General features: G+C 43.4%; 1 protein-coding gene across 3 annotated transcripts in view; it reads right to left on the minus strand.

The window, feature by feature from the left end:
• Positions 1–27,628, minus strand: part of LOC140730624 (grainyhead-like protein 2 homolog) — a 148,607-nt gene that overhangs the window by 5,856 nt on the left and 115,123 nt on the right. For all 3 annotated transcript variants that reach the window (XM_073051355.1, XM_073051349.1, XM_073051341.1), the window contains 5 exons: positions 15,650–15,808; positions 6,978–7,065; positions 6,721–6,860; positions 4,277–4,314; positions 1,995–2,083 (listed from right to left, as the gene is read on the minus strand). In XM_073051355.1, coding sequence (XP_072907456.1) covers positions 1,995–2,083; positions 4,277–4,314; positions 6,721–6,860; positions 6,978–7,065; positions 15,650–15,808 — 514 coding nt within the window. The remainder of the gene's footprint in view (positions 1–1,994; positions 2,084–4,276; positions 4,315–6,720; positions 6,861–6,977; positions 7,066–15,649; positions 15,809–27,628) is intronic.

Here is a 27,628-nt window from a genome sequence, read left to right on the forward strand (position 1 = left end):
AGTAATAATTGTAGCTTTCATCGGGGCAGGGCCTTTCACATGCTCCATTATTCTCACTTTATCCGTTATCCTTTAAAATTGTTCCGATCGTTGACTGACTGTGGCCTAACGCTTTGTCAATGACCGATGGCGTTTCACCTCTTTCCAAACGCTTTAATATTTCCACTTTATTTTGAATCGTGATCGCTTCCAGTCAATGGAATAGAAACTCTGTGGGCGGCGGACCCCGAGCTCCACCGGCTCCCAAGGTCTGCTGGGTCCTAAGGACCACCGCTCTGAGACAGGTTAAATGGGACAAGTGGGGGCTGTGCTGGGTTTGGGTATTTGATCTTCCACAATATTCCACATGGGAATTTAAACTGGAGGTGACAGTGTTTTTTTTTTAACGAGGTCGAGTTGCGAGCTCGACATCAACCTGGCACGGATGGTACAGGAGTCCCTAGATTGAACTCGGAAACCTCCGTTCTCGAGCCCGGCCGGAACGGGGGGTGGGGAGGGCAGAGTCAGGGTGAACCTTACTAAGAAGAATTTAAGCCAACTACAAAGTTAAACATTCAATACAGTGTCAACTGCAATGACTTAAAATGGCGGATGGCGTTGCAATCTGACTTAAAATGGCGGACGACATTCTCCTTCCTCGGTTCGTAAGTACGAATCGTCCGTAAGTCAGACGTTCGTAACTCGGGGACTACCTGTAGTTGTGGATAGTGTAGCAGACTGGCAAAGAATACAGCGTGATATAGATCAGCTGCAGATATGGGCAGAGAAATGGCAGATGGAGTTTAACCCAGATAAATGGGACGTGTTGCACTTTGTTAAGGTAGATCCTTAACAGTGTTGCTGAGCAGAGAGATCTTTGGGTCCCGGTTCATAGCTCCTTGATACTGACTACACAGGTTGATAAGGTGGCTAAGAAGCTTATGGAATGCTTGCTTTTATGAGTCGAGGCTTTGAGTTCAAAAATCAACAGGTTATGTTGCAACTTTATAAAACTCTGGTGGGCCACATCTGGAGTATTGCGTACAGTTCTGGTTGCCCCACTATAGGAAGGATGTTGAGGCTTTGGAGAACCTGCAGAAGAGGCTTACCAGGACATTGCCTGGTTTAGAGAGCATGTAACATGTACTGTCGTGAGAGGCTGGATAAACTTGGTTTGTTTTCTCTGGAGTGGCAAAGGCTGAGGGGAGATCTGATGGAGGTTTCTAAGATTATGAGAGGCATAGATAGAGTAGACAGGGAATATCTATTTCCCAGGGTTGAAATGTCTAATACCTGAGGGCATGCATTGAAGGTGAGAGGGGGTAGGTTCAAAGGGGATGTGAGGGGTAAGTTTTTTCACTCAGAGAGTGGTAGATGCCTGGTATGGTGTAGAGGCAAATACATTAGAGGCTTTTAAAAGATGTTTGGTGGATGGTCATAAGAGAAATGGAGGTAGGTTAGTGTTTGGGGGTTTTTCATTTGCTTTTCAGCTGGTGTGGCACAACATTGTGGGCTGAAGGGTCTGCTCCTGTGCTCTACTGTTCTATGTTCCAAGGCTCTTGCCAACTGGTGATGTTACTGGTATTCAAGGGCTGCTGTGAATGATGGGAAATCCCAACAAAAGTTTAATTAAAAGTTTCTATTTCTCAAGTAGTCACGAATAAAACTCAATAGAAGTTAGTCTGAATTCAGTTGATGTAGATTGTGTCTGTAGAAGGATCCATTGCATTTTGCCAACTTACTTCCAAGTACAGTTCAGACACATATTCAGATTCATTATCACTGATATATATCATCAAACTTTATGTTTTGCAGCAGCAATACTGTGTAATATTTAAATATACTATAAATAAACAATAAATAAATAAATAAATAAATAAATAAATATTCAGTTCAGGGTGCCACAAGATTGTATTGACATCTCTGCCAATGACAGAAGGAGCCTCTAACTCAAGGTCCACAGAACACAATTGGTTAAATATCAAAGAGGACACTGCAGGAGATTAGGAAATTACCTTTTTTATGCACTTCCTCTTTAATCTGTTTGGTGGCTGTTGGGGGGTATTCGTCTTCTAGTGACCGGAGCATCCTTTTCACAAGGACACTGTGCAGAAGAAACTTAGTTAGAACCTCAAGCCAAAAAGGGAACCTTTATTTCTATTTTTAAGACCATAAGATATAGGAGCAGAATTAGGCCAATTTGGCCCATCAAGTCTGCATTACAGATCATTGTGTCTTGCACAGAGTGGCTGCTTCATTATAAGAAGGATATGGGAACTTTATAGAGGGTGCAGAGGAGACTTTCTATGATTCTGCCTGAATTAGAGAGCATGTCTTATGAAGATAGGTTGAGCGAGCAAGGGCCTTTTTCTTTAGAGTGAAGGAGGATGCTGAGTGGCAGAGTGGAGATATGTCTCTACCACAGGAGGTGTAAGGGGCTCCTTGCCTCTGCAGGCAAGGTGTAGCATCTGCTTAACCCTCGATCAGGGTTACGTGAAGCCATGGGAGCATGTGGTAGATGGTCGTATGAGCAGCTGGTGCATACCACAAGCCCTGGTTATGTGACCACTTATGTCAGGCAGATAATCTCATGAAGAGTGTTGATAATGGGTGGGGCCACCCATCTTGTACTGACACTGTCCAGAAGATGACAATGGCAAACCAGTTCTGTAGAAGAAATTTGCCAAGGACAACCATGGCCTAAAACCATGATTGCCCACATCATACAACACGGCACATAATGTTGATGATGGAGGAGTGTGAGAGGTGTGATAGAAATGGCCAAGATAATAACATAGTGAGGGGATAGCCAGACAGTTTTTCCCAGTGTGGAAATAGCTAATAAAAGGGGGCATAAGTTTAAGGTTATTGGAGGAAAGTATAATAGGAATATCAGAGCAATGTTCCTTCTAAGGTGTGTGCATATGCTACAAGTGCACTGTGTACAAAAGGTTGTCACCCTTTAACTTGCCGGCTTGTTAAGTATATTTCACAATTGTACACAATCGCATTTCCTATTCCAGTTTCTGTTGTCGACGGTGTTGACAATGTGGAGTTTGTGATGGTTTGTCTGCAGATTTTAGAACCGGCTTATTTATACTGTTTTTATTGAAGAAATTATTGATTCACTGTGTTGAATTCCAAAGAAGCAAAGGGCGTGAAGCGCAAAAGAACTGCTAATTCATTTAAAACGGAATGACTTAATAAAACAACAGAAACTCCTACACCAAAAGCTCATGAGGTCAGGAATGTGCAGCTATGAGAAATATTTATGTACAATACAGAAACTGGTGTTACCTGCGTGTATTGTCACGATGCAAAAGTTGCTGGAGAATTTGTAAGTGTGAAGAAGTGGAGTGATATTTGGAAACTTACCTTTTTAAAGCATCATTTAGCAAGCAAATTGCATATGGATGGTGTGAAAAAGGTCCAGCAAGAAAATCCTTCATTACCCACTACAGGGCTGCTACGTACGTTTTATGAGAGTGCAGATGAACAAGAGCAAAAGCGATTAAACCCAGAGGACATCAAAGTTCTCATTGACATTGTTTTGCTAGCTTTAAAATGAATGCCTCTATATATAAAATTCAGAGTGCACATGTTGTCGTCACTGGGCAAAAAATTTCACAACACAAGATTTTTGCACACACTGGTCATTACAAATTAGAGGGAACACTGTATCAGAGGTAAGCATTTTCTACACAGAGAGGTGGATGCATGGAACACATGGTGAGGGAGAGGTCGATACATTAGGAATATTTAAGAAACTCTTAGAAAGGCTCGTGGACGATAGAAAAATGGAGGGATATGTAGTAAGGCAGGGTTAGATGGATCTTAGAGTAGGTTATAAGGCCTACTTGATGGACCTTAAGGTCTACTTAAGGATCCAGGCAGCATCCTGGCTCATCTCTTGTGCACCCTCTCTAAAGCTTCCACATCATTCCTATAATGAGGAAACCAAAACTGAACATAATATCTCATGTGGTCCAGCCAGGGTTTATAGAGCTGCATCTCAAAGACCCACCTCATGGGTCTCGAACTCAATACTCCAACTAATGAAGGCCAATACACCAAATGAGTTCTTAACAACCCGATCAACTTAGTTTGTGAGATCTGTGGATGCAGACACCAATATCCCTGTTCCTCCACACTGCTAAGATATCTTGGCCCTTGAACCCTGAAGATGCAACAGTCAGCCCCATTGCAATAATCCAGCCAAGAACATACAGCCGTTCAGCACTGTCACCCTCCTCCCAGACCAAAAAACATAATGAAGAAAAACAAATAGAATTCTTACCCTTCCCTCTCCATGTCGTCTGTGCTGACACTATACATCTATAAAACCAAACAGCAAGTTGTCAGATATTGATCACAGTCAATTACGAGGAATGTTTGTACATTTTTGTCTAAATAAACACATTTGTGGCTTTCGCATTTTAAATCATGGAGATGAATTAAAGATCATTTGTATTTGTCACATGCAAGATTAGCTTTCTAACATCAAATCATTGAAATGTACTGTGAAATGTGTCATCTGCGTCAAATCGAATCAGTGAGGACTGTGCTGGGCACCAACATAGCATGCCCACAATCCGTAAACCCTAACCGTACGTCTTTGGAAAGTGCGAGGCAACTGGAACACCCGGAAGAAACCCATGCAATCACTGGGAGAACATACAAATTCTTTACAGACAGCTGGAGGAATTGAACCCCAGTCTTACAGCTGGTGCTGTAAAGCGTTGGGTTAACCGCCATGCTACCGTGCCATATGTACCACTGACAACAGCTCAGATAGGGAAAGGTACAGGAAGACCCAAAAAATTCAAACCAGTTTTGAAACCTCAGCATTCATTACTTCTAATTCTGTCTTTGTCTGTGATTATGATCTACTTGAGGGGATCATTTCTGCAAACTGTTCTCTCACCTGGAACAACACACACAGAATGCTGAAGGGTCTCTGCAGGTCACTTAGCATCTATAGAGGGGGATGAACAGTTGGTGTTTCAGCCGAGACCCTTCAACATGATTCATGAGTCTTGATGATGGGTCTCAGCCCGAAACATCGGTTGTTTATTCTTTGCATCGATGCTGCCTCACCTGCTGAGCGCCTCCAGCATTGTGTGTGCGTGTCCTCTGGATTTACAGTACCTGCACAATTTCTGGAGAACTAATCATAGAGCATTACAGCACACAAAATGGCCCTTCGTCCCATCCAGCTCATGCTGAACACCTAACTCAAGCTTTGATACCCTGGCACAGTAGGCAGTGCTGATGTCTTACAGCTTTACGAACAGGTTTAATCCCGACCTCAGGTGTTGTCTGTGTGGAGTGTGCACGTTCTTCCCATGAATATTTGGGTTTCCGAGATGCAATGGTTTCCTCCCACATCCCAAGTTGGAAGATTAATTGGCAACTAGTGTGAGTAACTGGCAAAACAACTGATAGGCACGTAGTAAGAGAGAAGCTGCTCGACTGCAAGGAAATAAGCTTTCTCTATCTTCCAGCAATTCTCTCCCTTCCCCTTCTCTCCTTTTCCATTCCCCATCCTGGCTTCCCTCTTACCCCTTCTCCTCACCTGCCTATTACCCCCCTCTGATGCCCCTCATCTTTCCCTCTCACATGGTTCACTCTTCTCTCCTATCAGTTCTCTTCTTCAGCAATTCACCTCTTCCACCTTCTTATTCTGGCTTCGTCCCCCTTCCTTTCCAGACCCGATGAAGGGCCTCGGCCTGAAGTGTTGACGGTTTATTCCCCTTCATTGATGCTGCCTGACCTGCTGAGTTCTTTCAGCATTTTATATGTGTTGCTCTGAATTTCCAGCATTTGCAGAATCTCCTGTGTTAAAGAAATAAGAGGTATTCCTTACCTTTTTTTTAAGGAAATATAAATAAGGGACGTGACTTACAAGCTAGGAGATTGTAAGAGCTGAATGGGAAGCTGGCATAAACTCGATGGGCTGAATTGACTCCTTTGTCACTACTGAACCATTAACGTTTCACACTCCCCTCGCGGGGTACTGCCACTTCCTCATACACTTAACTAGAACTCTCACAGTTTCCTGTTATTGTCACTTGAGCATTTCATTTTGCACCATTTCAGACTGCACACAATCGTTGTACCGTTTTGCTGTTTCGTGCTCATCCCTGTATTTAAACTTACTTTGACCTTGATGTACCACGTGCACTGTTTACTCTGACAGCTTCATGTAAATAATTCTTTGCACCCTGGTGTATCAGACAATAAACTAATCTATTCACTGTCATGGCGCAGTAGTGTAACTGTTAGCGCGATCGATTTATAGCGCCAGTGATCACTGATCGGGATTCTATTGCCGCGGCTGCATGTAAGCAGTTTGTACGTTCTCCCCGTGACCCGCAGCTGCTTCCCCTGGGTGCTCCGGTTTCCTTCCGTGTTCTAAAGAGTTAGCGAGACGTGGGCAGCTATGTAGGTACCAGAAGCTTGGCCACACTTGTGGGTTGCAGCCCAGACAGTGCCTGTCGTTAAGGCACCACGACACATTTCACTGCTTTGATGTGCATGTGACAAACAAAGATGATCTTTAAATCTAATCATAGAAAGCTAACTACAAAGCTAATCTTCGTAAATCTGTTCTACATTACAAGCCAGTCATCTACACCCCAAGCAGACAAGGGAAAGCCTGCAAAGCCAAGGTGTAAATATTAATGTTGCCCTACTGACTGAAGGGTTCTTGCTGGGACGTGGCAGGAGCAGCGTTTGTACCTGTCCGCTCCTCTGGAGGTTCCCAAAGTGGATATCCGGAATAAAGAGGACTGGCTGAGCATCTAGGTCGGTCACGGTTTTGAAGAAAGTCGCGTCACTTCGCTTCTGCATGGCTGCAGTGCTCAGTTTGGTTTCTGAACCTGAAGACCAGGGAAGATATGCATTATTTAGTATCTGACAGCAAGTCCACTCAGGAGAAAGCACTTCCCTTTCAAATCAATACTTCATACAATTGTGAGTTTTCTGAGACTGCTTACTGGGATTTACTTGATTTGAAGCCCCTGAACCTTTTCCTTTCTTTCGGTTCTGTTTCCGTTCTTCATCCCGGATTTTCCTCTCAGCTCCCTTTGGATAAGAACAGGAATAAAAATAAAAATGATATCCTAGGTTACAGCAGTCATACTATCAGATTTACAAGTGCATTCTACATGGAAATCAATGAAAGTTCATGTAGTTCTGTCAATAACTGGTCATCTGAAGTACGAGAGTGCAGGGAAAACAGAAAGTGGCAAGGGATTAAGGGGCACATAGACCTCCTCACCATTGAGCACATCTACAAAGAGTGCTGCCACAAGAAAGCAGCATCCATCATCGAGGACCCCCACCACCCAGACTCACTGCTGTCATCGGGCAGGAGGTACAGGTCCTTACCACACTACCAAGTTCAGGAGCAGTTATTACCTCTCAACTATCAGGCTCCTGAACCAGTGTGGATAACTTCACTCACCTCAACCATCAGGCTCCTGAACCAGTGTGGGTAACTTCACTCACCTCAACCATCAGGCTCCTGAACCAGTGTGGATAACTTCACTCACCTCAACCATCAGGCTCCTGAACCAGTGTGGGTAACTTCACTCACCTCAACCATCAGGCTCCTGAACCAGTGTGGATAACTTCACTCACCTCAACCATCAGGCTCCTGAACCAGTGTGGATAACTTCACTCACCTCAACTATCAGGCTCCTGAACCAGTGTGGATAACTTCACTCACCTCAACCATCAGGCTCCTGAACCAGTGTGGATAACTTCAGTCACCTCAACCATCAGGCTCCTGAACCAGTGTGGATAACTTCACTCACCTCAACCATCAGGCTCCTGAACCAGTGTGGATAACTTCATTCACCTCAACCATCAGGCTCCTGAACCAGTGTGGATAACTTCAGTCACCTCAACCATCAGGCTCCTGAACCAGTGTGGATAACTTCACTCACCTCAACTATCAGGCTCCTGAACCAGTGTGGATAACTTCACTCACCTCAACCATCAGGCTCCTGAACCAGTGTGGATAACTTCACTCACCTCAACCATCAGGCTCCTGAACCAGTGCGGATAACTTCACTCACCTCAACCTATAGGTTCACTTTCAGGGATTCTACAACTTGAGTTCTCAGCATTATTTGTTTATTTATTTATTTGCTCAGTCTGTTTTCTCTTGCACATTGGTTCTTTGTCAATCTTTGCATGTAGTTTCTCATAAATTTTATTGCATTTCTGTTTTCCTGTAAATACCTTCAACAAAATAAAATCTCAAGGCTGATATGTACTTCGATAGTAAATTTATTTTGTACTTTGAACTGTGGTGTGATGGTGTGACAGTGGACAAATCAACCCAAGGACATTTACTATGACTCCCACAGTGAAAAGTTGTGAACGGATTTGATCACCTGTGGAGTAAAAACTGTAAAGGAAAACCATAAAAGCTGCCATTCTAGCTTTTGTTCAGTAACTTCTGCCAGGGAAAGAATGTGCTGTGCAGCCTGAGACGGAATTGGCTGAAGATAGAATGAGAATGAAAATCTAAATCGGAATCAGATTTATTATCACTGACAGAGGTCGTGAAATACGTTGCAATGTGGCTGCATTACAGTGTAAGTCGTAACTATTAAAATTATTAAATATGCAGTACAAAAAGAGCAAAAATAGTGAAGTAGTCTTTATGGGTTCATTGACCTTTTGGAAATAGAATGGCAGAGGGGAAGAAGCTGTTCCTGCAACAATGAATGGATGTCTTCATGTCTCTGTACCTCCTCTCTGATGACAGTAATGAGAAGAGGACATGTCATGGGTGGTGGGGATCCTTGATGATGGATGCTGTCCTCTTGGGGCATCGCTGGAGGCGCTGGTGTCACGGTAGGGCTGACAGAGTCTACAACGCTCTGCAGCATTGTCTGATCCTGCGCAGTGGCCCCTCCATGCCAGATGGTGATGGAACCAGTCAGAATGCTCTCCACTATACACCTGTACAGCTTTCGTGACATACCAAATCAACTAATGAAACAAAGGGTTGCTGTAATTTTGTTGGCAGTGTTGTATGGTGGAGGAAGGTCAGTAGAGGATCTTTGCTTTGCATATATTAAGAAGAAAGCAGGGATGTATATTCCAGAGAACAACTCAGTAATGACCTAGATCTTGGCTTCCAAATGCACTGTATATATGAGCAGACATTGTTTGCATACTGTAGACCGATTTTGTACCTGGAGCAGAGGTGAGATACTGTCAGTGGCACTTTATCAGGTACACCTGTATACCTGCTTATTAATGCAAATATCTAATCAGCCAATCACATGGCAGCTGCTCAGTGCATAAAAACATGCAGACATGGTCAAGAGGTTCAGTTGTTTTTCAGACCAAACTTCAGAAAGGGGAAGAAATGTGATCTAAGCGATTGGGACGATGGGATGATTGTTGGTGCCAGATGGGGTGGTTTGAGTATCTCAAAAAGTGGGATTTTCATGTACAACAGTCTCAGAGTTTAACAGAAAATGGTGCGAAAAGCAAAAAAAAAACATCCATTGGTGAAAACCTCTCTTTTTAATGAGAGAGGTCAGAGGAGAACAGCCATATTGGTTCAAGCTGACAGGAAGTGACAGTAACTGAAATAACCATGTGTAACATCATCTCTGAAGAGCATCTCTGAACGCACACCACTTCGAATCTTGAAGTGGACGGGCTACGGCCACAGAAGATGACAACTATACAGTCAGTGGTCACTTAATTAGGTACAGGAGGTACAGGACTGTGCAAAAGTATTAGGCACATATATGTAGCTTTGGTGCCTAAGATGTTTGCACAGTACTGTATTTGTCAATGTGAATCGAGCAGTGAGTTTGTAAATCTGGCGATGGTGGGAATGGAGAGGGTGGAATGCCGCAGGAGGGGTGTGGGACAGATGGCAGAGAAAGAATGCCAGGGCTTGGGGGTGGCATGGGTGCAGACACATTCAGCCTTGAAACAGCAGGTAAGTTCATTTGTTTATTGATCGTTACAGAATTTCTCTCTGGTGCTTTCCACTCCCTTCCCCTTTTCCCCAACCACGATTCCACTCTCCCTGCCCCCTTCCCACTTTCAACTCACAACAGAGGCAGATATCAGAATCAGCTTTATCATCACTCTCATATAGAGTCATAGAGAAGTACAGTACAGAAACAGGTCCTTCGGCCCATCTAGTCCATGCTGAAACCATTTAAACTGCCTAATCCCATCGACCTGCACAGGGACCAGAGCCCTCTATATCCCTAACAGACATGTGCACATCCAAACTTCTCTCAAACATTGAAATCGAGCTTGCATGAACCACTTGCACTGGCAGCTCGTTCCACACTCACAGCCCTCTGAGTGAAGAAGTTTTCCTTCATGTTCCTCTCAAACTTCTCACCCTTAACCCATGACCTCTGGTTTTAGTCCCACGGTGGAAAAAGCCTATTTGCATTTACCCTGTCTATACCCCTCGTCATTTTGTATACCTCTATCAAATCTCCTCTCAACCTTCCACATTCTAAGGAACGCAGTCCTAACCTTTTCAATCTTTCCTTATAACTCGGGCCTTCCAGACCCAGCAACAACATTGTAAGTTTTCCCTGCACTCTTTCAACCTTGTACGAATATCGTGATTTTTTTTTTGCGGCAGCAGTACAATGCAATTCATAAAATTACTACTGTACTATGCAAATAGCTTAGGCTATATATGTACCCAATAAAGTGGTCACTGGGTGTATGTCAAACAGCTTCTCACCTGGCCCTACCAACTACCTGTACTCCAGCTGGGAATGGGTTGGAAATGAGGCATCGCACTGCAGGGAGCGAGATAGAGAAAAGTGTTTTGGCAATATACATCTTATCTGACACTCATCCACACAAAGATCAGCTCTGTTCTGAACGTTCCGGTTCATATCAATGCTTGTGTGTCATCATGAAACAAACATAAGCCGTCAAAATGACAATACGCACACAATGCCTTGGGTGCAGACTCTATCCCCGTTCAAATTCCAAAAAATGGCAGCAGCAAATTCACAGGCCTATCCCTCATTTGGGAAGAGGGGAAAATGCTGAGGGACACTCAAGAGGTGTCCATGATCAAGGCCACCTTCAGCTAAATATAATTATGGAATCTACAGAGAGATCTTTCCACTGTCAGTCCGAGGGAAGACATCACCAGAGCCCTCCTCTACTGCCTCCTTCCAGGGGCAGATGGGCTGCTCCCCAAACTGACCATGGACACTGTCTACCTAAATGTAGAGGTGGATGACCCTTCTCCGAGAATTGTCACCTTGTCGTGACGGAGAGGCTTGTGAGCTCTGAGATCTCAAGAGTGATGCTGTCTGGAGTTTAGCCATCTGGCACCTAGCTCCTGGTAGGGTCATTTATGGCAGCGAGGACGAGGGTGGGGTTCCAGGCAAAGAGTGATTCCACCAAGATCTCAATGGCAGAAGATGACGACAGGTCACAATGGCTGTGAAGATGAAGCAAGGCTGCAGCCCAGTTCATTTGCACTCCATTCCGCTGAATCCAGACCCCGGCCTGTCAAGGACTGTGGGTGGCTGCCTGTGCATCAGACTCCCCATGTTAAACAAAGTCGTGCACCGTTGAGGGAAATCCACTCTAACATTCCGGATTAAGTCTAGTGATGATCAGCAATTGGCAAAGGGGCGAGCATTGTGAAGTCTGGCAGAACATGTGAATCCTGGATCGGCCTCTACAGCCAGCTGAAGACCCACCAAGAGTTAACCCCTTAGGAGAAAATCAAACTCGAATAGAGTGATCGCACTGCTGCTCGACATGGAAGAATGTAATCTTCCGGCGACTGCCGATTCCTAAAGAAATCTTGACAGCACTAGACATGACTTTCAACTTCAACCTCAGAGTGGTTTCTCATGTCATCAATGAAGGAAGACTGGAAAATACTTCTCAAGCTTGGCTGGCTGCTGAAACTGTATTCCTAAGCAACACTCTTTCCTGCAACCCTCTCTCTTCACCATCCCTCCCTCCACCCTCCCCAACTCCCCACCCCTGCATTGACAGCTCACCAAAATCATGGCTGATTTTGGACTTAATGGACAGAAAAACAGCACGACGATTAGCACATCGCTTTATAGTGCTAGCTGTAGGTTCAGAGTTTGATTCCCACTGCTGTAAGGAGTTTGTACCTTCTCCTTGTTGACATGTGGGTTTCCTCCGGGTGCAGTGGTTTCCTCCCACATTGCAAAGACGTAAGGGTTAGGGTTAAGGAGTTGTGGACATGCTATTTTGGTGCCAGAAACATGATAACATGGCGGGCTGTCCCCAGCACATCCGCACTGATTTGTTTTGATTTGATGCAAATGATGCATTTCACTGCGTGTTTTGATGTACCAAGTTCATCTTTAAGAAGGTACTTAGGATATTTCTATACTAACTGAGCCAAAAACCCACCTCAGTGTTAAACATCAGCAGAAGTCATATGCAAGTAAGATAGACACAAAATAGACTCAGATAATAACGCTCATGATATTGCCGAGCCTAAAAATAATGTCCATTAGCTGTCACGGATTTCTGGAAGAGTCTTCTTAGTCAACACACATTGTAAAGAACTTATAGTATGGAAATGAGGAAAATTTAGGACATCAACTAACACAGGAGAATTGGGCACTTTGGCTTGTGTAATTCTGAAAAATAACAATAGGTGGAGCCGACACATTGTTTTATCGTAAATGGGAGACTGGCTCAGAAGCACTTCTCATACCGGGATCATTCACGTGAACCTCCTCTGGACCCTCTCCGATGCTAGCACATCCTTTCTTAGATAAGGGGCCTAAATCTGTTCACAATACCCCAAGTGCAGAACGACCAAAGCCTTATAAAGCCTCTGCATCATATCCTTGCTCTTACCTTCTGGTCCTCTCAAAATGGATGCTAAAATACACCTGCCTTCCTTACCACCTGCAAGTTAACCTTCAGGGAATCCCGCAGAGGGACTCCCAAGTCCCTTTGCACCTTTGAAAGGCAAAGCTAACGGAAGGCTGCTATTTCTATAGAAAGCAACACTGAAGTGAGAATTGCCATTTGAGGGTGAATGGGCAGGACTATTCTGGATCGGATGTTGTGCAATAAACCAGAATTGAGTGGAGAGCTTAAGGGTAAAAGAACCCTTAGAGGAAAGTGGTCATAATATGATCGAGTTCACCCTGAAATTTGAGAAGGAGGAGTTAAAGTTGGATGTACAGTATTACAGTGAAATAAAGCGATGTATGAGAAAGGAGTTGGCCAGAATTGATTGGATAAGAACACTGGCAGGGTTGATGGCAGAGCATCAATGGTTGGAATTTCTGGAAGCAACTTAGAAGGCACACGATTCATACATCCCAAAGAGGAAGAAGTATTCAAAAGGAAAGATGACACAATCATGGCTAACAAGAGATATCAAAGTCAACATAAAAACCAAAGAGAGGGCATATAATAGAGCAAAATTAGTGGGAAGTTAGAGGATTGGGAAGCTTTTATAAACCAACTAAACCCATCAAAAGGTAACTAAAAAGTCATTAAGAAGGTAAAGGTTGAATGTGAAAATTAGCTAGCCAGTAATATTAATGAGAATATCAAAAGTTTCTTCGATTACATAAAGTGTAAAAGAGAGGCGAGAATGCATATTGGACCACTGGAAAGCAATGCTGGGGAAGTAGTAATGAGGGACAAGGAAATGACAGACAAACTGAATAAGAATTTTACATCAGTCTTTACTTATTTTGCATCTGTGCAAGGCACTAGCGGTAAGATAGCTGTTCCAGGTGTCAGGGGTCATGAAATGTGTGAAGTTACCATTACTAGAAGGTCTGAAGATAGATAAGTCACCTGGACCAGATGGTGTACACCCCAGAGTTCTGAAAGAGGTGGCTAAAGTGATCATGAAGGCATTAGTAATAGATTCTAAAATGGTTCCAGAAGACTGGAAACTTGCAAATGTCACTTCACTCTTCAAGAAGGGAGAGGGGCAGAAGAAAAGAAACTATAGGTCAAATAGTCTGACCTCAGGAAGATATTGGAGTCGATTATTAAGGATGAGGTCTCGGTACTTGGAAGCTCATGATAAAATAGGTGGTTGTCAGCATGGTTTCCTCAAGGGAAATTCTTGCCTGACAAATCTGAGACAGGGAAGGATCAGTTGATGTTGTGTACATGAATTTTCAGAAGGCCTTTGACAAGGTGCTACACTTGAGGCTGCTTAACAAGCCCCAGGCCCACAGTCTTACAGGGAAGATTCTAGCATGGATAAAGCAGTGGCTGATTGGCAAGAGGCAAAGAGTGGAATAAACGGAGTCTTTTCTGGTTGGCTGCCAGTGACTAGTGTTGTTCCATACGGGTCTGTGTTGGGACCGATACTTTTTACATTATATGACAATGATTTGGTTAATGGAACTGATGGTTTTGTTGCAAGATTTGCAGATGATATGAAGATAGGTGTAGGGGCAGGCTGTTCTGAGGAAGTAGGGAGGCTATAGAAGATTAGGAGAATGGGCAAAGAAATAGCAGATGGAATACTGTGTTGGGAAATGTACAGTCATGCACTTTCGTAGAAGAAATTAAAGAGTTGACTATTTTCTAAACAGAGAGAAAATACAAAAATTTGAGGCACAAAAGGACTTGGGAGTCATTGTGCAGGATTTCCTATAGGTTAATTTGCAGGTGAGTCTGTGGTGAGGAAGGCAAATGCAATGTGATCAATTATTTCAAGATGACAACAATATAAAAGCAGGGATGTAATGTTGAGACTTTAGAAAACACTTTTGAGTCCTCACTTGGAGTATTGTGAGCAGTTTTGGGCCCATTATCTTAGAAAGGATATGCTGAAACTGGAAAGGATTCAAAGGAGGTTCATGAAAATGATTCCAGGATTGAACAGCTTGTCATGTGAACAGCATTTGATAGCTCTGGATCTGTACTCACTAGAATTGAGAAGAATGAGTGGTGACCTCATTGAAACCTATCCAATGGTGAAAGGCCTTGATAGAGTGGGTGTGGAGAGGCTGTTTCCTGTGATGGGAGAGTCTAAGACCAGAGGACATGGCCTCAGAATAGAGGGGTGTCCTTTTAGAATGGAGATGAGGAGGAATTTCTTTAGATAGAGAGTGGTGAATCTGGGGAATTCTTTGCCACAGGCAGCTGTAGAGGCCAAGTCTGTATGTATATTTAGAGCAGAGGTTGATAGATTCTTTACTGGTCAGGGCATGGACTGATACAGGGAGGAGGTGGGAGATTGGTGCTGAGAGGAAAGTTGGACCAGTCATGATGAAAAGGGGGATCAGTTGGCCAAATGGCTTAACTCTGCTTCTATGTCTTATGGCCTTATGACCACTTCTAGAGCTGGGTTTTGGGATTTGGTTCAACACTGCTTTACTCTCTCGCTATCCAGGCATTAGCCTGGGAGTGCTGCTGCAAGCAGGAGGGTTTCTGCCACTACGCGGAGATCTTGACTCATCTGCTTTATGTAGACATTCAGTCCTCTTGTTGGTATTGAGCTCATTGTTAGAAATGTCAAATAAATGATGTGATATATTGGCAAAAAAATATCTTAAAAGATAATAAACATGTTGTTCACAAACAAAGCTTTGGAAACTTGAGAAGTTGAAGAAACACAAAAGTAATCCCTGCTCCTTCCAACACGCATTGTTCACCACACCTTGTCACAGAAGACTTTGATCTGGCAATAGGCACGATGAATGGGTTTGTTGCTACGATTGTTGTAACTGTAGGTGTCGATCTGTATCATGAGGGGAAGTCCTTTCACCCCCTTCTGTGAGGAGAAATCCGTGCTCAGACAGTTCACGGTGATGAATATCTAGGGGAGGAATTAAAACTGTGAACATTAATCATCAGCGAAGGGTAAATGTTGACAAAACAGTAACATCAATGTATGCAACAGCATCCTAGGAAATGAACACCACTCGCCACAGATTAGAAATCAGAAGCACAAAATGATCGTTGCTTGTTTAGTAAATAGTACCGTGAGATTTTATGTTCCATGATGAGGATTCAGTACAGCTGTGAGCCAAAGTGTCACCATAATGTCACAAGGAAAGGCATTTCTTTCTGCCACCTCCCTCTGGGGCTCTCATTTTCCTGTTTCACTAAAGGTGATTTCTCTCAGTATCCACTTTATTAGGTACAGGAGTGGAACCCTTCTGCTACTACAGCCCACCCTCTCTGAGATTCGACATGTTGTGTGTTCAGAGATGCACTTCTGCACGCCACTGTTGTAATGTGTGATTATTTGTGTTACTTCACCTTCCCATTAGCTTGACCAGTCTAGCCATTCTCCTGTGACCTCTCTCATTTACAAGGCATTTTTGCCCACAGAACTACTGCTCGCTGGATATTATTTTTCTTTGTTGCCCTGTCTCTGTAAACTCTAGAGACTGATGTGCATGAGATAAGTTCCTGAGATACTCTGGCACCAACAATTATTCCACAGTCAAAGTCACTTACACCACATTTCTTCCCCATTCTGATGCTTGGAATGAATGACAACTGAACCCCTTGACCATGTCTGTGTGCTTTTATGCACTGAGTTGCTGCCATATGATTGGCTGGTTAGATATTTATATTAATGGGCAGGTGTACAGGTGTACCTTATAAAGCGGCCACCAAGGCAAAAGCTCTCATCACTAGCTGGCAAGAAATTGGCAACCGCCAGGCTTTTCCTGAGCAGCTTTTGCAATTGAGCTTGAATGTCGCTCATAGTCAGAACATTAGCCTTCACAGGGAATTCATCCACTCACTCCAGCAGACAGGGTCAGTGATGTGGGGTCAGAGGGCAGAGTGTTCAATGCTCAATCTCACTTGGAGATTGGGTGAGTTCCAGTTCAGGTGGACACTCATAACTTTATAAGTTCAAGGTAAATTTATTATCAAAGTACAGATTCAGTATGACACCATATACAACATTGAGGTTCATTTTCATGGTAGCAGGTGCAAACTTTTTATTTAAATGAATAATAGATATTTCTCCCCTTTGATGACATAAAAGAAATAGCATGCCCATGACTGAGCCCAGCTTACCATTTAAGTAAGTTGCTTGCATCTTAAAGAGATCTACCTACCTTTAATCTATACCAGGGGTCCCCAGTCTGGGGTCCACAGACCCCTCACTCAGTTACTTGCATAACAAAAAGGTTGGGAACCCCTGCTCTATACTCTTAATAATCCATAGCTTTAAAAAAATCATAGTTTTGGATCTATCAACTGAACACTCCCCCACCCCGAGACATTAGCTTTTTGAGAAAATTTACACAAATTTCTAAATTTTTTTGTACAACAAAGTGTTTTCTGATATCTCCTCTGATCAGATTTAAGCTTTAAATTCCATATCTCCTTGTTAAGGAACAAAAGGCATCCTGTGACTGCTTGCAATAGGAGGCTTCTCAACTATTTTAGCCAAAAAAAAGGTTAAAAACAATATTTTGTTATGCTATGAAATATAAAAAATCTAATTTTAGCCTTTACTTTGTGAGTAAACCCAATGGTAGAGAGTAGAACGATGCAGGAAAATGTGAATGTAAGCACCCCAGAAAACGGTGGTGATTCACTTTGGAAGGTCAACTTGAAGGCAGAATACAGTGTTAATGGTGGGAGTGTTAGCAGTGTGGAGGATGAGAGACATCTTGGGGACCACGTCCATAGATCACTCAAAGTTGCCGCACGCGTTGATAGGATGGTTAGGAAGGCATTGGTGTGATGGCTTTCATTAGTCGAGGGAATTAAGTTCAGGAACCATGAAGTAAAGTTGCAGCTCTGTAAAACTCTGGTTAGATCACACTTGGAGTGTTGTGTTCTGGTCGTCCCATTAAAGGAATGACCTAGAAGCTTTAGAGAGAAGGTAGAGGAGATTTACCAGGATGTTGATTGAGCTAGGGCTTTTCACTTTGGAGAGGAGGATGAGAGGTGACTTAATAAAGATGTATAAATAAGATGATAACAGGCATAGATCGAGTGGATAGCCAGGGATTATTTCTCAGGGCTGAAATGGCTAATATGAGAGGGCATAATATTAAGGTGATTGTTGGTAAGTATAGGGGTGTAAAGTCAGAGGTAGTTTTTTGAATAAACAGAGCGGTAGGTGCATTTAATGCACTGCCAGGGGTAATGGTAGAGGCAGAAACATTTGGGACACTTAAGAGAATCTTGAACAGGCACATGGATGATAAAAAATGGAGGGGCTATGTAGGAAGAAAAGGTTAGATTGATCTTAGAGTAGGTTAAAAGGGGAGCACAATATTGCAGACCAAAGGGCCTGTAATGTCCTATCGTTCTGTGGCTTAATTGCCAGGACCCCTGTATGAAAGCATTTGAACACGCGGAATACAAAGAGAACATTATGTTTTCTCCAACCAAGCCAGTCCTGTTTGGTTTTAATAGTGGAGTCCTGTGTGTTTGCCAACTGACTGTGATGTTATTTTATGACCTTGTTTTATTGAATGGGAAATAGCTGTGTCTTGTCAGTGTACTTTTGCAGGATGTGGCCAGATATTGGGCGAAGCTTATCACTGAGTTTTAATGTTGTGGAACTAAGATCACCTGTATATCTTACACATCGCAAAGAGCTGTTATTGCACCTGGCAAAACCTGATGTTGTGTTTGACTTTCATCTCTAGTAAATGATAATGTAAAAAGATATTGTTGATATAGTGAGAATTGAATTTTCCCATGTGAAGCAAGAAAAAAAATTACCGTTAAGATCCCCTATACTTTCCTCCAATCACCTTCAAATTATGTCCCTTGTATTAAACCATTTCCGTCTCTGGCTATCTACTCAATCTCTGCAGCTTATCATCTTGTACACTTCTATCAAGTCACCTCATTCTCCTTTGCTCCAGAGAGAAAAACCCTAGCTCACTCAAATGATCCTGATAAGACATGCCTTCTAAACCAGGCAGCATCCTGGGAAATCTCCTCTGCACCCTCTCTAAAGCTTCCACATCATTCCTATAATGAGGCGCGCAGAACCAATAGCATGTTGTTGTCAAAGGCTATCAGGCCAGTGTGTGGAGGCTGGGGCTGAAGGTTTTGCAGCCCCGGTCTATTCTACCTTACAGGAGGGTTATGGGGGTGGCTAGGGGACCTTTACTGACCCTGTAATAAACAAGTGTGATTATGGGATTGGTACTTGGGCCGTGTACGGGCTGCGAGGGAGACTAAGCATCACCTAGTCCAGTAACTCTTTCTCCTTCTCCCTGCCCTGCTGACCATCTTCAGCATTTTCAATCCACTGATCTGATGAAAAGGTGAGAGGAGTGGGAACATGTCAGACAGGCCCGTGAGAAATCTGCTCAAAGATCTCATGCCCTCTTTTACCTCTCTATTTCTGAATCCTATAATTTTCAGTAACGTTTTCTGGCAGCTCGTTCCATATACTCACCACCCTCTGCAGGGAAAAGGACCCTTTAAATCCTTCCCTTCACCCCTAAATCTACGCCTCCTTGTTTCCATCTCCTCTACTCCGAGGAAAAGACTATTACTATCCACCTTACCTTTGTGCCTCATAATTTTCAACATTTCCATAAGTCTTTCCTCATTCTCCTACATTCCAAGGAATAAAGACCCAGCCTGGTCAATCTCTCCCTATAACTCAAGCCCTTTAGTCCTGGCACTCTTTCCAGTTTAACCACATCTCTCCTGTAACAGGGTGACCAAAGCTATTCACAATACTCAAAGTGCAACTTCACCAACAACTTAAACATAATGTCCCAACTCCAATAGTCAATATCCTAAATGATGAAGGTCAGTATACAAAGTGCCTTTTTCCACCAATGTCTGCCTGGATAAGAATCAAAATCAGAATCAGCACCTTCCACCCCCCCCCCCCCCCCCCATACGTACACAGTCCTCTAACCCCAAGACAGGCTTGACTTCTTCACACTCCAGCCTCCGGTGGATTTGCAGAGATTCGTACCCCTGGTGCTCTAGCCAACAGGACACAACTTCCAGACTTCCAACTTGACCCTCAGGCCTCGATCCTTGGCATCAACCCCAGGAAGCGCCAATCACCAAACACCTCAAACTTTGATCTCACTGATCCTTGAAGCCAGGAGGTTATCACACCTTGTTTCTCTTGCCCGCGCAGAACTCTGATTCTAGAACAACTCACTGACTCGGGGTGTGAGGCGCCACCAGCCTTTGTCCAAGCTGCTTTGCTGGTTCAATCCTTCCAACTTCTCAAGAATCAAGGCCAAGGCTTCTCAGTCTTGTCCCACAAGCCGCTGGTTCCACCATCCCAGACAACAAGCTGATGAGCTTGTACTGCACTCCTTAAAAGCAAGCATAACCTTCCTTTGGAAAAGAGACCAAAACTGCAGACAATGCTCCAGGTGTAATCTCACTAAAGCCGTATATAATTACAGACAATCAGCTTTATTTTTGTATTTAATCCTCCAGCTCGAAAGGTCAACATACCATTTACCTTCCCAATTTCTTGCTGCACCTTATTTTGTTTTCAGTGATTTATATATGAAGACACTCTGATCCTATTGAATCGTTCCCAATTTCTCACCCTTCAAAATAAAAAGCTGTTTATTGATTACAGCTCAGCATTCAACACCATCATACCCCCAGTACTAATCAATAAGTTCCAAAATCTGGGCCACTGTACCTCCCTCTGCAACTGGATCCTTGATTTCCTCATTGAGAGACCACACTCAGTGTGGATCGGGAATAACATCTCTTCCTCGCTAACAATCAACACTGGTGCACCTCAAGGATATGTGCTTAGCCCAGTTCCAACACCATTGATAAATATGCCAGTGGCAGAATTTCATATAGTGTCAAGGAGACACACAGGGGTAAGATTGGTTGAGTGGTGTTGAAACAACAACCTTGCATTCAACGTCGGTAAGTCTAAGGAATTGATTGTGGATTTCAGGAAGGGGAATTTGAGGAAACGCATATCAGGCTTCATTGAGGGATTAGCAGTGGAAAGTGTGAGCAGTGTCAGGTTCCTGGGTGTTAACGAAAGAACATAGGAGCAGAATTTGGCCCATCGAGTCTGCTCCGTCATTCAATCATGGCTGATCTTTTTATCCCCTCCTATACCCTACTCCCCGGCCTTCTCCCCATAACTTTTGATGCTGCGTCCAATCAAGAACCTATCAATCTCTGTCTTAAATATACCCTACAACCTGGCCTCCACAGCTGCCTGTGGTAATAAATTTCACAAATTCACCTCCCTCTGGCTAAAGAAATTTCTCCACACCTCTGTTTTAAATGGACATCCTCCTTTCCTCAGGTTGTGCCTTCTTGTCCTAGACTCCCCCACCATGGGAAGCATTCTTTCCACATCTACTACATCTAGGCCTTTCAACATTCAAAAGGTTTCAATGAGATCCCCCTTCATCCTTCTGAATTCCAGCGAGTACAAACCCAGAGCCATCAAACGTTCCTTATATGATGACCCTTTCATTCCCAGAATCATCCTTGTGAACCACCTTTGGACTCTCTCCAGTGCCAGCACATTGTTTCTTAGATGAGGAGCCCAAAACTGTTCACAATAGTCAAGGTGAGGCCTGACCAGTGCCTTATAAAGCCTCAGCATCACATCCTTGCTCTTTTACTCTAGACCTCTTGAAATGAATCTAACATTGCATTTGCCTTCCTTACCATAGATTCAACCTGCAAGTTAACCTTTGGGGTGTTCTGCACAAGGACTCACAAGTCCCTTTGCATCTCAGACTTTCGGATTTTCTCCCTGTTTAGAAAATAATTTGTACATTTATTTCTACTATCAAAGTGCATGAGCATGCATTTTCCAACATTGTATTTCATTTGCCATTGTCCTAATCTGCCTAAGTCCTTCTTGAGCCTACATGTTTCCTCAATACTACCTGCCCCTCCACCAATCTTCGTATCATCTGCAAACTTGGCAACAAAGCCATCTATTCCTTCATCTAAATCACTGATAAACAGCATAAAAAGAAGCGGTTCCAACACCGACCCCTGTGAAAAACCACTAGTCACTGGCAGCCAACCAGACAAGGATCCTTTTATTCTCATTTGCTGCCTCCTACCAATCAGCCAATGCTCTAACCATGTTAGTAAATTTCCTGTAATACCATGGGTTCTTTACTTGGTAAGCAGCCTCACGAGTGGCACCTTATCAAAGGCCTTCTGAAAATCCAAATATACAACATCCACTGCATCCCCTTTATCTATCATAGTTGTAATCTCCTCAAAGAATTTCAACAGGTTTGTCAAGCAAGATTCTCCTTTAAGGAAACCATGCTGATGCCCTATCTTGTCCTGTGTCACCAAGTACTCCATAACCACATCCTTAACAATTGACTCCAACATTTCCCTAACCACTGAGGTTAGGCTAACTGGTCTATAATTTCCTTTCTTCTGCCTTCCTCCTTTCTTAAAGAGTGGAGTGACAGTTGCAATTTTCCAGTCCTTTGGTACCATGCCAGAGTCTAATGATTTTTGAAAGATTATTGCTAATGCTGCCTCATTCTCTACCACTCCCTCTTTCAGGGTGCAGTTCATCTGGTCCGGTGACTTACGTACCCCTAGATCTTTCAAAGTTTTTGAGCACCTTCTCCCTTGTAATAGTAACTGCACTCACTTCTCTTCCCTCGCACCCTTCAACATCTGGCACACTGCTACAGTCTTCCACATTGAAGACTGATGCAAAACACTCATTTAGTCATCTGACATTTCCTTGTCCACCATTATTATTTCTCCTGCCTCATTTTCTAGCAGTCCTATATCCACTCTCATCCACTTTGATATTGTTTGCTAGTTTGCTTTCATATTTCATCTTTTCCCTTCTAGTGATTCTTTTAGTTGCTCTCTGTAGGTTTTAAAATCTTCCCAATCCTCTACATTCCCACTATTTTTGCTTTATCGTATGCCCTCTCCATTGTTTTTACATTAGGTTTGACTTCCCTTGTCAGCCACGATCGTACTATTTTACCATTTGAGTATTTCTTCATTTTTGGAATACTCAAAACTTTGAAGATCTACTGTATCCTGGGCCCAACATATTGATGCAATTACAAAGAAGGCTAAAGCAAATATATTTCATTAGGAGTTTGGGGAGACTTGGTAGGTCACCAAAAGACTTTTGCAAATTCCTACAGATATACCGTGGAGAATGTTCTAACTGGTTGCATCATCATCTGGCATGGAGGGGCCATTGCAGAGGATTGGCAAGAGCTGTAGAAAGTTGCAAACTCAGTCAGATCCATCATGGGCACATGGTATAGTGGGTGTGTATGTGTATATACATGTACACACATACATACATGTACATACACATATATATAAATATAGCATCATAAGTATTCACCCCCTTCAAGTCAGTATTTAGTAGAAGCACCTCTGACAGCAATTATAGCCTAGAGTCTGTGTGCACAGGTCTCTATCAGCTTTGCACATCTGGGCAATGCAATTTTTCCCCATTCTTCTTTACAAAACTGCTCGAGCTCTGTCAGATTGCATGGGGATTGTGAGTGAACAGCCCTTTTCAAGTCCAGCCTCAAATTCTCAATTGGATTGAGGTCTGGACACTGACTTGGCCATTTCAGGACATTAACTTTGTTGTTTTTAAGCCATTCCTGTGTAGCTTTGGCTTTATGCTTGGGGTCATTGTCTTGCTGGAAAACAAATCGTCTCCCAAGTTGCAGTTCTTTTGCAGACTGCATCAGGTTTTCCTCCAGGATTTCCCTGAACTTTGCTGCATTCATTTTACACCCTACCTTCACAAGCCTTCCAGCACCTGCTGCAGTGAAGCATCCCCACAGCATGATGCAGTCACCGTCATGCTTCACAGTGGGGATGGTGTGTTTTTGATCATGTACAGTGTTTGGCTTATGCCAAACATAGTGTTAAGTCTGACAGCCAAAAAGCTCAATTTTGGTTTCATCAGACTATAGAAGCTTCTTCCAGCTGACTTCAGAATCTCTCACATGCCTTCTGGCAAACTTTAGCTGAGATTTCATGTGAACTTTTTTCTCAACAGTGGCTTTCTCTTTGCCACTCTCCTATAAAGCTGCGACTGGTGAATCACCTAGGCAACAGTTGCTGTATGCACAGTCTTTACATCTCAGCCACTGAAGCTTGTAACTCCTCCAGAGTTGTCACAGGTCTCTTGGTGGCCTCCCTCACTAGTCCCCTTCTCACACGGTCATTCAGTTTTTGAGGATGGCCTGCTCTAGGCAGATTTACAGCTGTGCCATATTCTTTCCATTTCTTGATGATTGACTTAACTGCACTCCAAGCGATATTCAGTGACTTGGAAATTTCCTTGTATCCATCTCCTGACTTGTGCTTTTCATAACCTCTTTGTGGAGTTGCTTGGAGTGTTCTTTTTGTCTTCATGGATATTGCCAGGATATTGACTCATCAGCAGTCAGACCTTGCAGATACAGGTGTATTTTACTACAATCAATTGAAACACCTTGACTGTACACAGGTCTCAAAAAACAGATTTCCATTAAACTAATTATGTGACTTCTAAAACCAATTGACTGTGCCAGTGATGAATTTGTGTGTCATTTTAAAGGGGGGGCTGAATAGTTATGTTGTGTTCTCTGCTATAGATTGGTGTCTGGGCAGTAGATCTGGAGGATTTTCCTCAGATAGCAATTAATAAAGGTCTGAACTTTCCTGATGATAGTCTTTGCTGTCGTCCAAGACTCTGCCCCATACAGAAGAACTGACTTGAAGCCGGAGTGGAAAAGCCTGATCTTGGTGCACTGTGATAGCTCCTTGAAGCACCAGACGTTCTTGAGCTGGATAAAGGCTGCCCTAGCTTTGCTGATTCTTGCCTTGTCATCTGCTTGGTGTTGCCCTGTCTGTCGATGACCAGGTAGGTGAAGGCTTCTACCTCCTCAGCTGGACTTTCATCGAGAGTGACTGGCTCGACGCAGGTGGAGTTGACCTTGAGAACTTTAGTTTTCCCTTTGTGGATGTTACGGCCAATTTTGGTTGCCAGCTCTGTTCTTTTTTTCTCTCTCATCTGTTCGTGAGTATAGGATAGAAGAACGAAGTCCAGCTCATACAGTTGTTTCTATTGGGTCCACTGGATCCCATTCCTTTTCTGTGATGTAGATATTTTCATGATCCAGTGTGTGGCCAGAATGAACAGGAAAGGGAACATCGGGCGCCTTTATCCGACTCTGGCCTTCACATGAAAGCTGCTGGTCAGCTGTATGCCATGGTTAATTACATTCCCTCATATGAATTTTTGTTCAGTCCGGCCATCTTCCCAGGTACTCTGCAGTGCCATGGGGTCTTTCTGTCTACACTGTCGAACGCTTTTTCATAATCAACAAAGTTGACGTACTGAGAATTCCACTCAAGTGACTGCTCGACTATGATGCATAGTGTGGCTATTTGATCAGTTAATGATCTACTCTTGTAAAAGCCTGATTGTTCATCTCTTAGGTTAGTGATTTTTTAAAAACATGGCCAAATCCCTGTGTTTAAAAAAAAACCCTCTCTCCTCTATGGAAGTGCATAGCCTCACATTTTACTACATCTATCTCTGTTTTGTCTGTTCCGCCATTCAATTATGGCTGACGTATTATCCCTCTCAACTTGCCTTCTCTCTATAACCTTTGATGCCCTTACTAATCAAGAACCGATCAACCTCTGCTTTAAATACACCCAATGACTTGGCTTCTACTCCCATCTGTGGCAATGAATTTCACAGATTCTCCACTCTCTGGTGAAAGAAATTCCTCCTCACCTCTGTTCTAAAGGCTCTGTGGTAGAGTAGTGGATAGTGCAGTGCTATTTATAGCTCAAGAGATTGGAGTTTGGAGTTCAATTTTGACGTCATCTGTAAGAAATCTGTATGTCCTCCCCATGGAATACCTGGGCTTCTTCCCATACTCCACAATTTACTGGTTATTAAGTTAATTGGTCATTGTAATTCTCGCATGGTTAAGCTAGAGTTAAATGGCATGGCTTGAAAGGCCAGAAGAAGGGGCGGGGGGTGTGGATGGAGGGAGGGAGGGTCTTCCTTCTATTCCAAGGCTGTGCTCTCTGGTCAACGTCTCCCCCAACTATTGGAAATATCCTCTTAATGTCCACTCTATCCAGGCCTTTCGATATTCGATAGGATTCAACGAGATCCTCCGTCATTCTTCTAAACTCCTGAGAGTACAGGCACATCCTTTCTTAGATAAGGGACCCAAAACCGCTCATAATACTCCAAGTGCGGCTTGACCAATGCCTTATAAAACCTCAGCATTACATTCTTGTTTTTATACTCTAGTCCTCTCAAAATGAATGTTAACATTGCATTTGCCTTTCTTTCCACCAACTCAAAGGAAAATCATGTCTGACGAATCTTATAGAATTTTTTGAAGTTGTAACTAGTAGAGTAGATAGGGGAGAGCCAGTGGATGTGGTATATTTAGATTTTCAAAAGGCTTTTGACAAGGTCCCACACAGGAGATTAGTGTGCAAATTTAAAGCACATGGTATTGGGGGTATGGTATTGATGTGGATAGAGAATTGGTTGGCAGACAGGAAGCAAAGAGTGGGAGTAAACGGGACCTTTTCAGAATGGCAGGCAGTGACTAATGGGGTACCGCAATGCTCAGTGCTAGGACCCCAGTTGTTTACAATATATATTAATGATTTAGAAGAGGGAATTAAATGCAGCATCTCCAAGTTTGCGGATGACACGAAGCTGGGCGGTGGTGTTAGCTGTGAGGAGGATGCTAAGAGAATGCAGGGTGACTTGGATAGGTTAGGTGAGTGGGCAAATTCATGGCAGATGCAATTTAATGTGGATAAGTGTGAGGTTATCCACTTTGGTTGCAAGAACAGGAAAACAGATTATTATCTGAACGGTGGCCGATTAGGAAAAGGGGAGATGCAACGAGACCTGGGTGTCATTGTACACCAGTCATTGAAGGTGGGCATGCAGGTACAGCAGGTGGTGAAAAAGGCAAATGGTATGTTGGCATTCATAGCAAAAGGATTTGAGTACAGGAGCAGGGAGGTTCTACTGCAGTTGTACAAGGCCTTGGTGAGACCGCACCTAGAATATTGTGTGCAGTTTTGGTCCCCTAATCTGAGGAAAGACATTCTTGCCATAGAGGGAGTACAGAGAAGGTTCACCAGATTGATTCCTGGGATGGCAGGACTTTCATATGAAGAAAGACTGGATTGACTAGGCTTATACTCACTGGAATTTAGAAGATTGAGGGGGGATCTTATTGAAACGTATAAAATTCTAAAGGGATTGGACAGGCTAGATGCAGGACGATTGCTTCCGATGTTGGGGAAGTCCAGAACGAGGGGTCACAGTTTAAGGATAAAGGGGAAGCCTTTTAGGACCGAGATGAGGAAAAACTTCTTCACAGAGAGAGTGGTGAATCTGTGGAATTCTCTGCCACAGGAAACAGTTGTGTCCGGTTCATTGGCTATATTTAAGAGGAAGTTAGATATGGCCCTTGTGGCTAAAGGGATCAGGGGGTTATGGAGAGAAAGCAGGTATAGGGTTCTGAGTTGGATGATCAGCCATGATCATACTGAATGGCGGTGCAGGCTCGAAGGGCCGAATGGCCTCCTCCTGCACCTATTTTCTATGTTTCTATGTTTCAAGCTGCAAGTTAACCTTTAAGGAATCCAGCTTCAGGACTCCGAAGTCCTT

Source organism: Hemitrygon akajei, chromosome 1, assembly GCF_048418815.1.
Source record: "Hemitrygon akajei chromosome 1, sHemAka1.3, whole genome shotgun sequence".
Taxonomy (NCBI): domain Eukaryota; kingdom Metazoa; phylum Chordata; class Chondrichthyes; order Myliobatiformes; family Dasyatidae; genus Hemitrygon; species Hemitrygon akajei.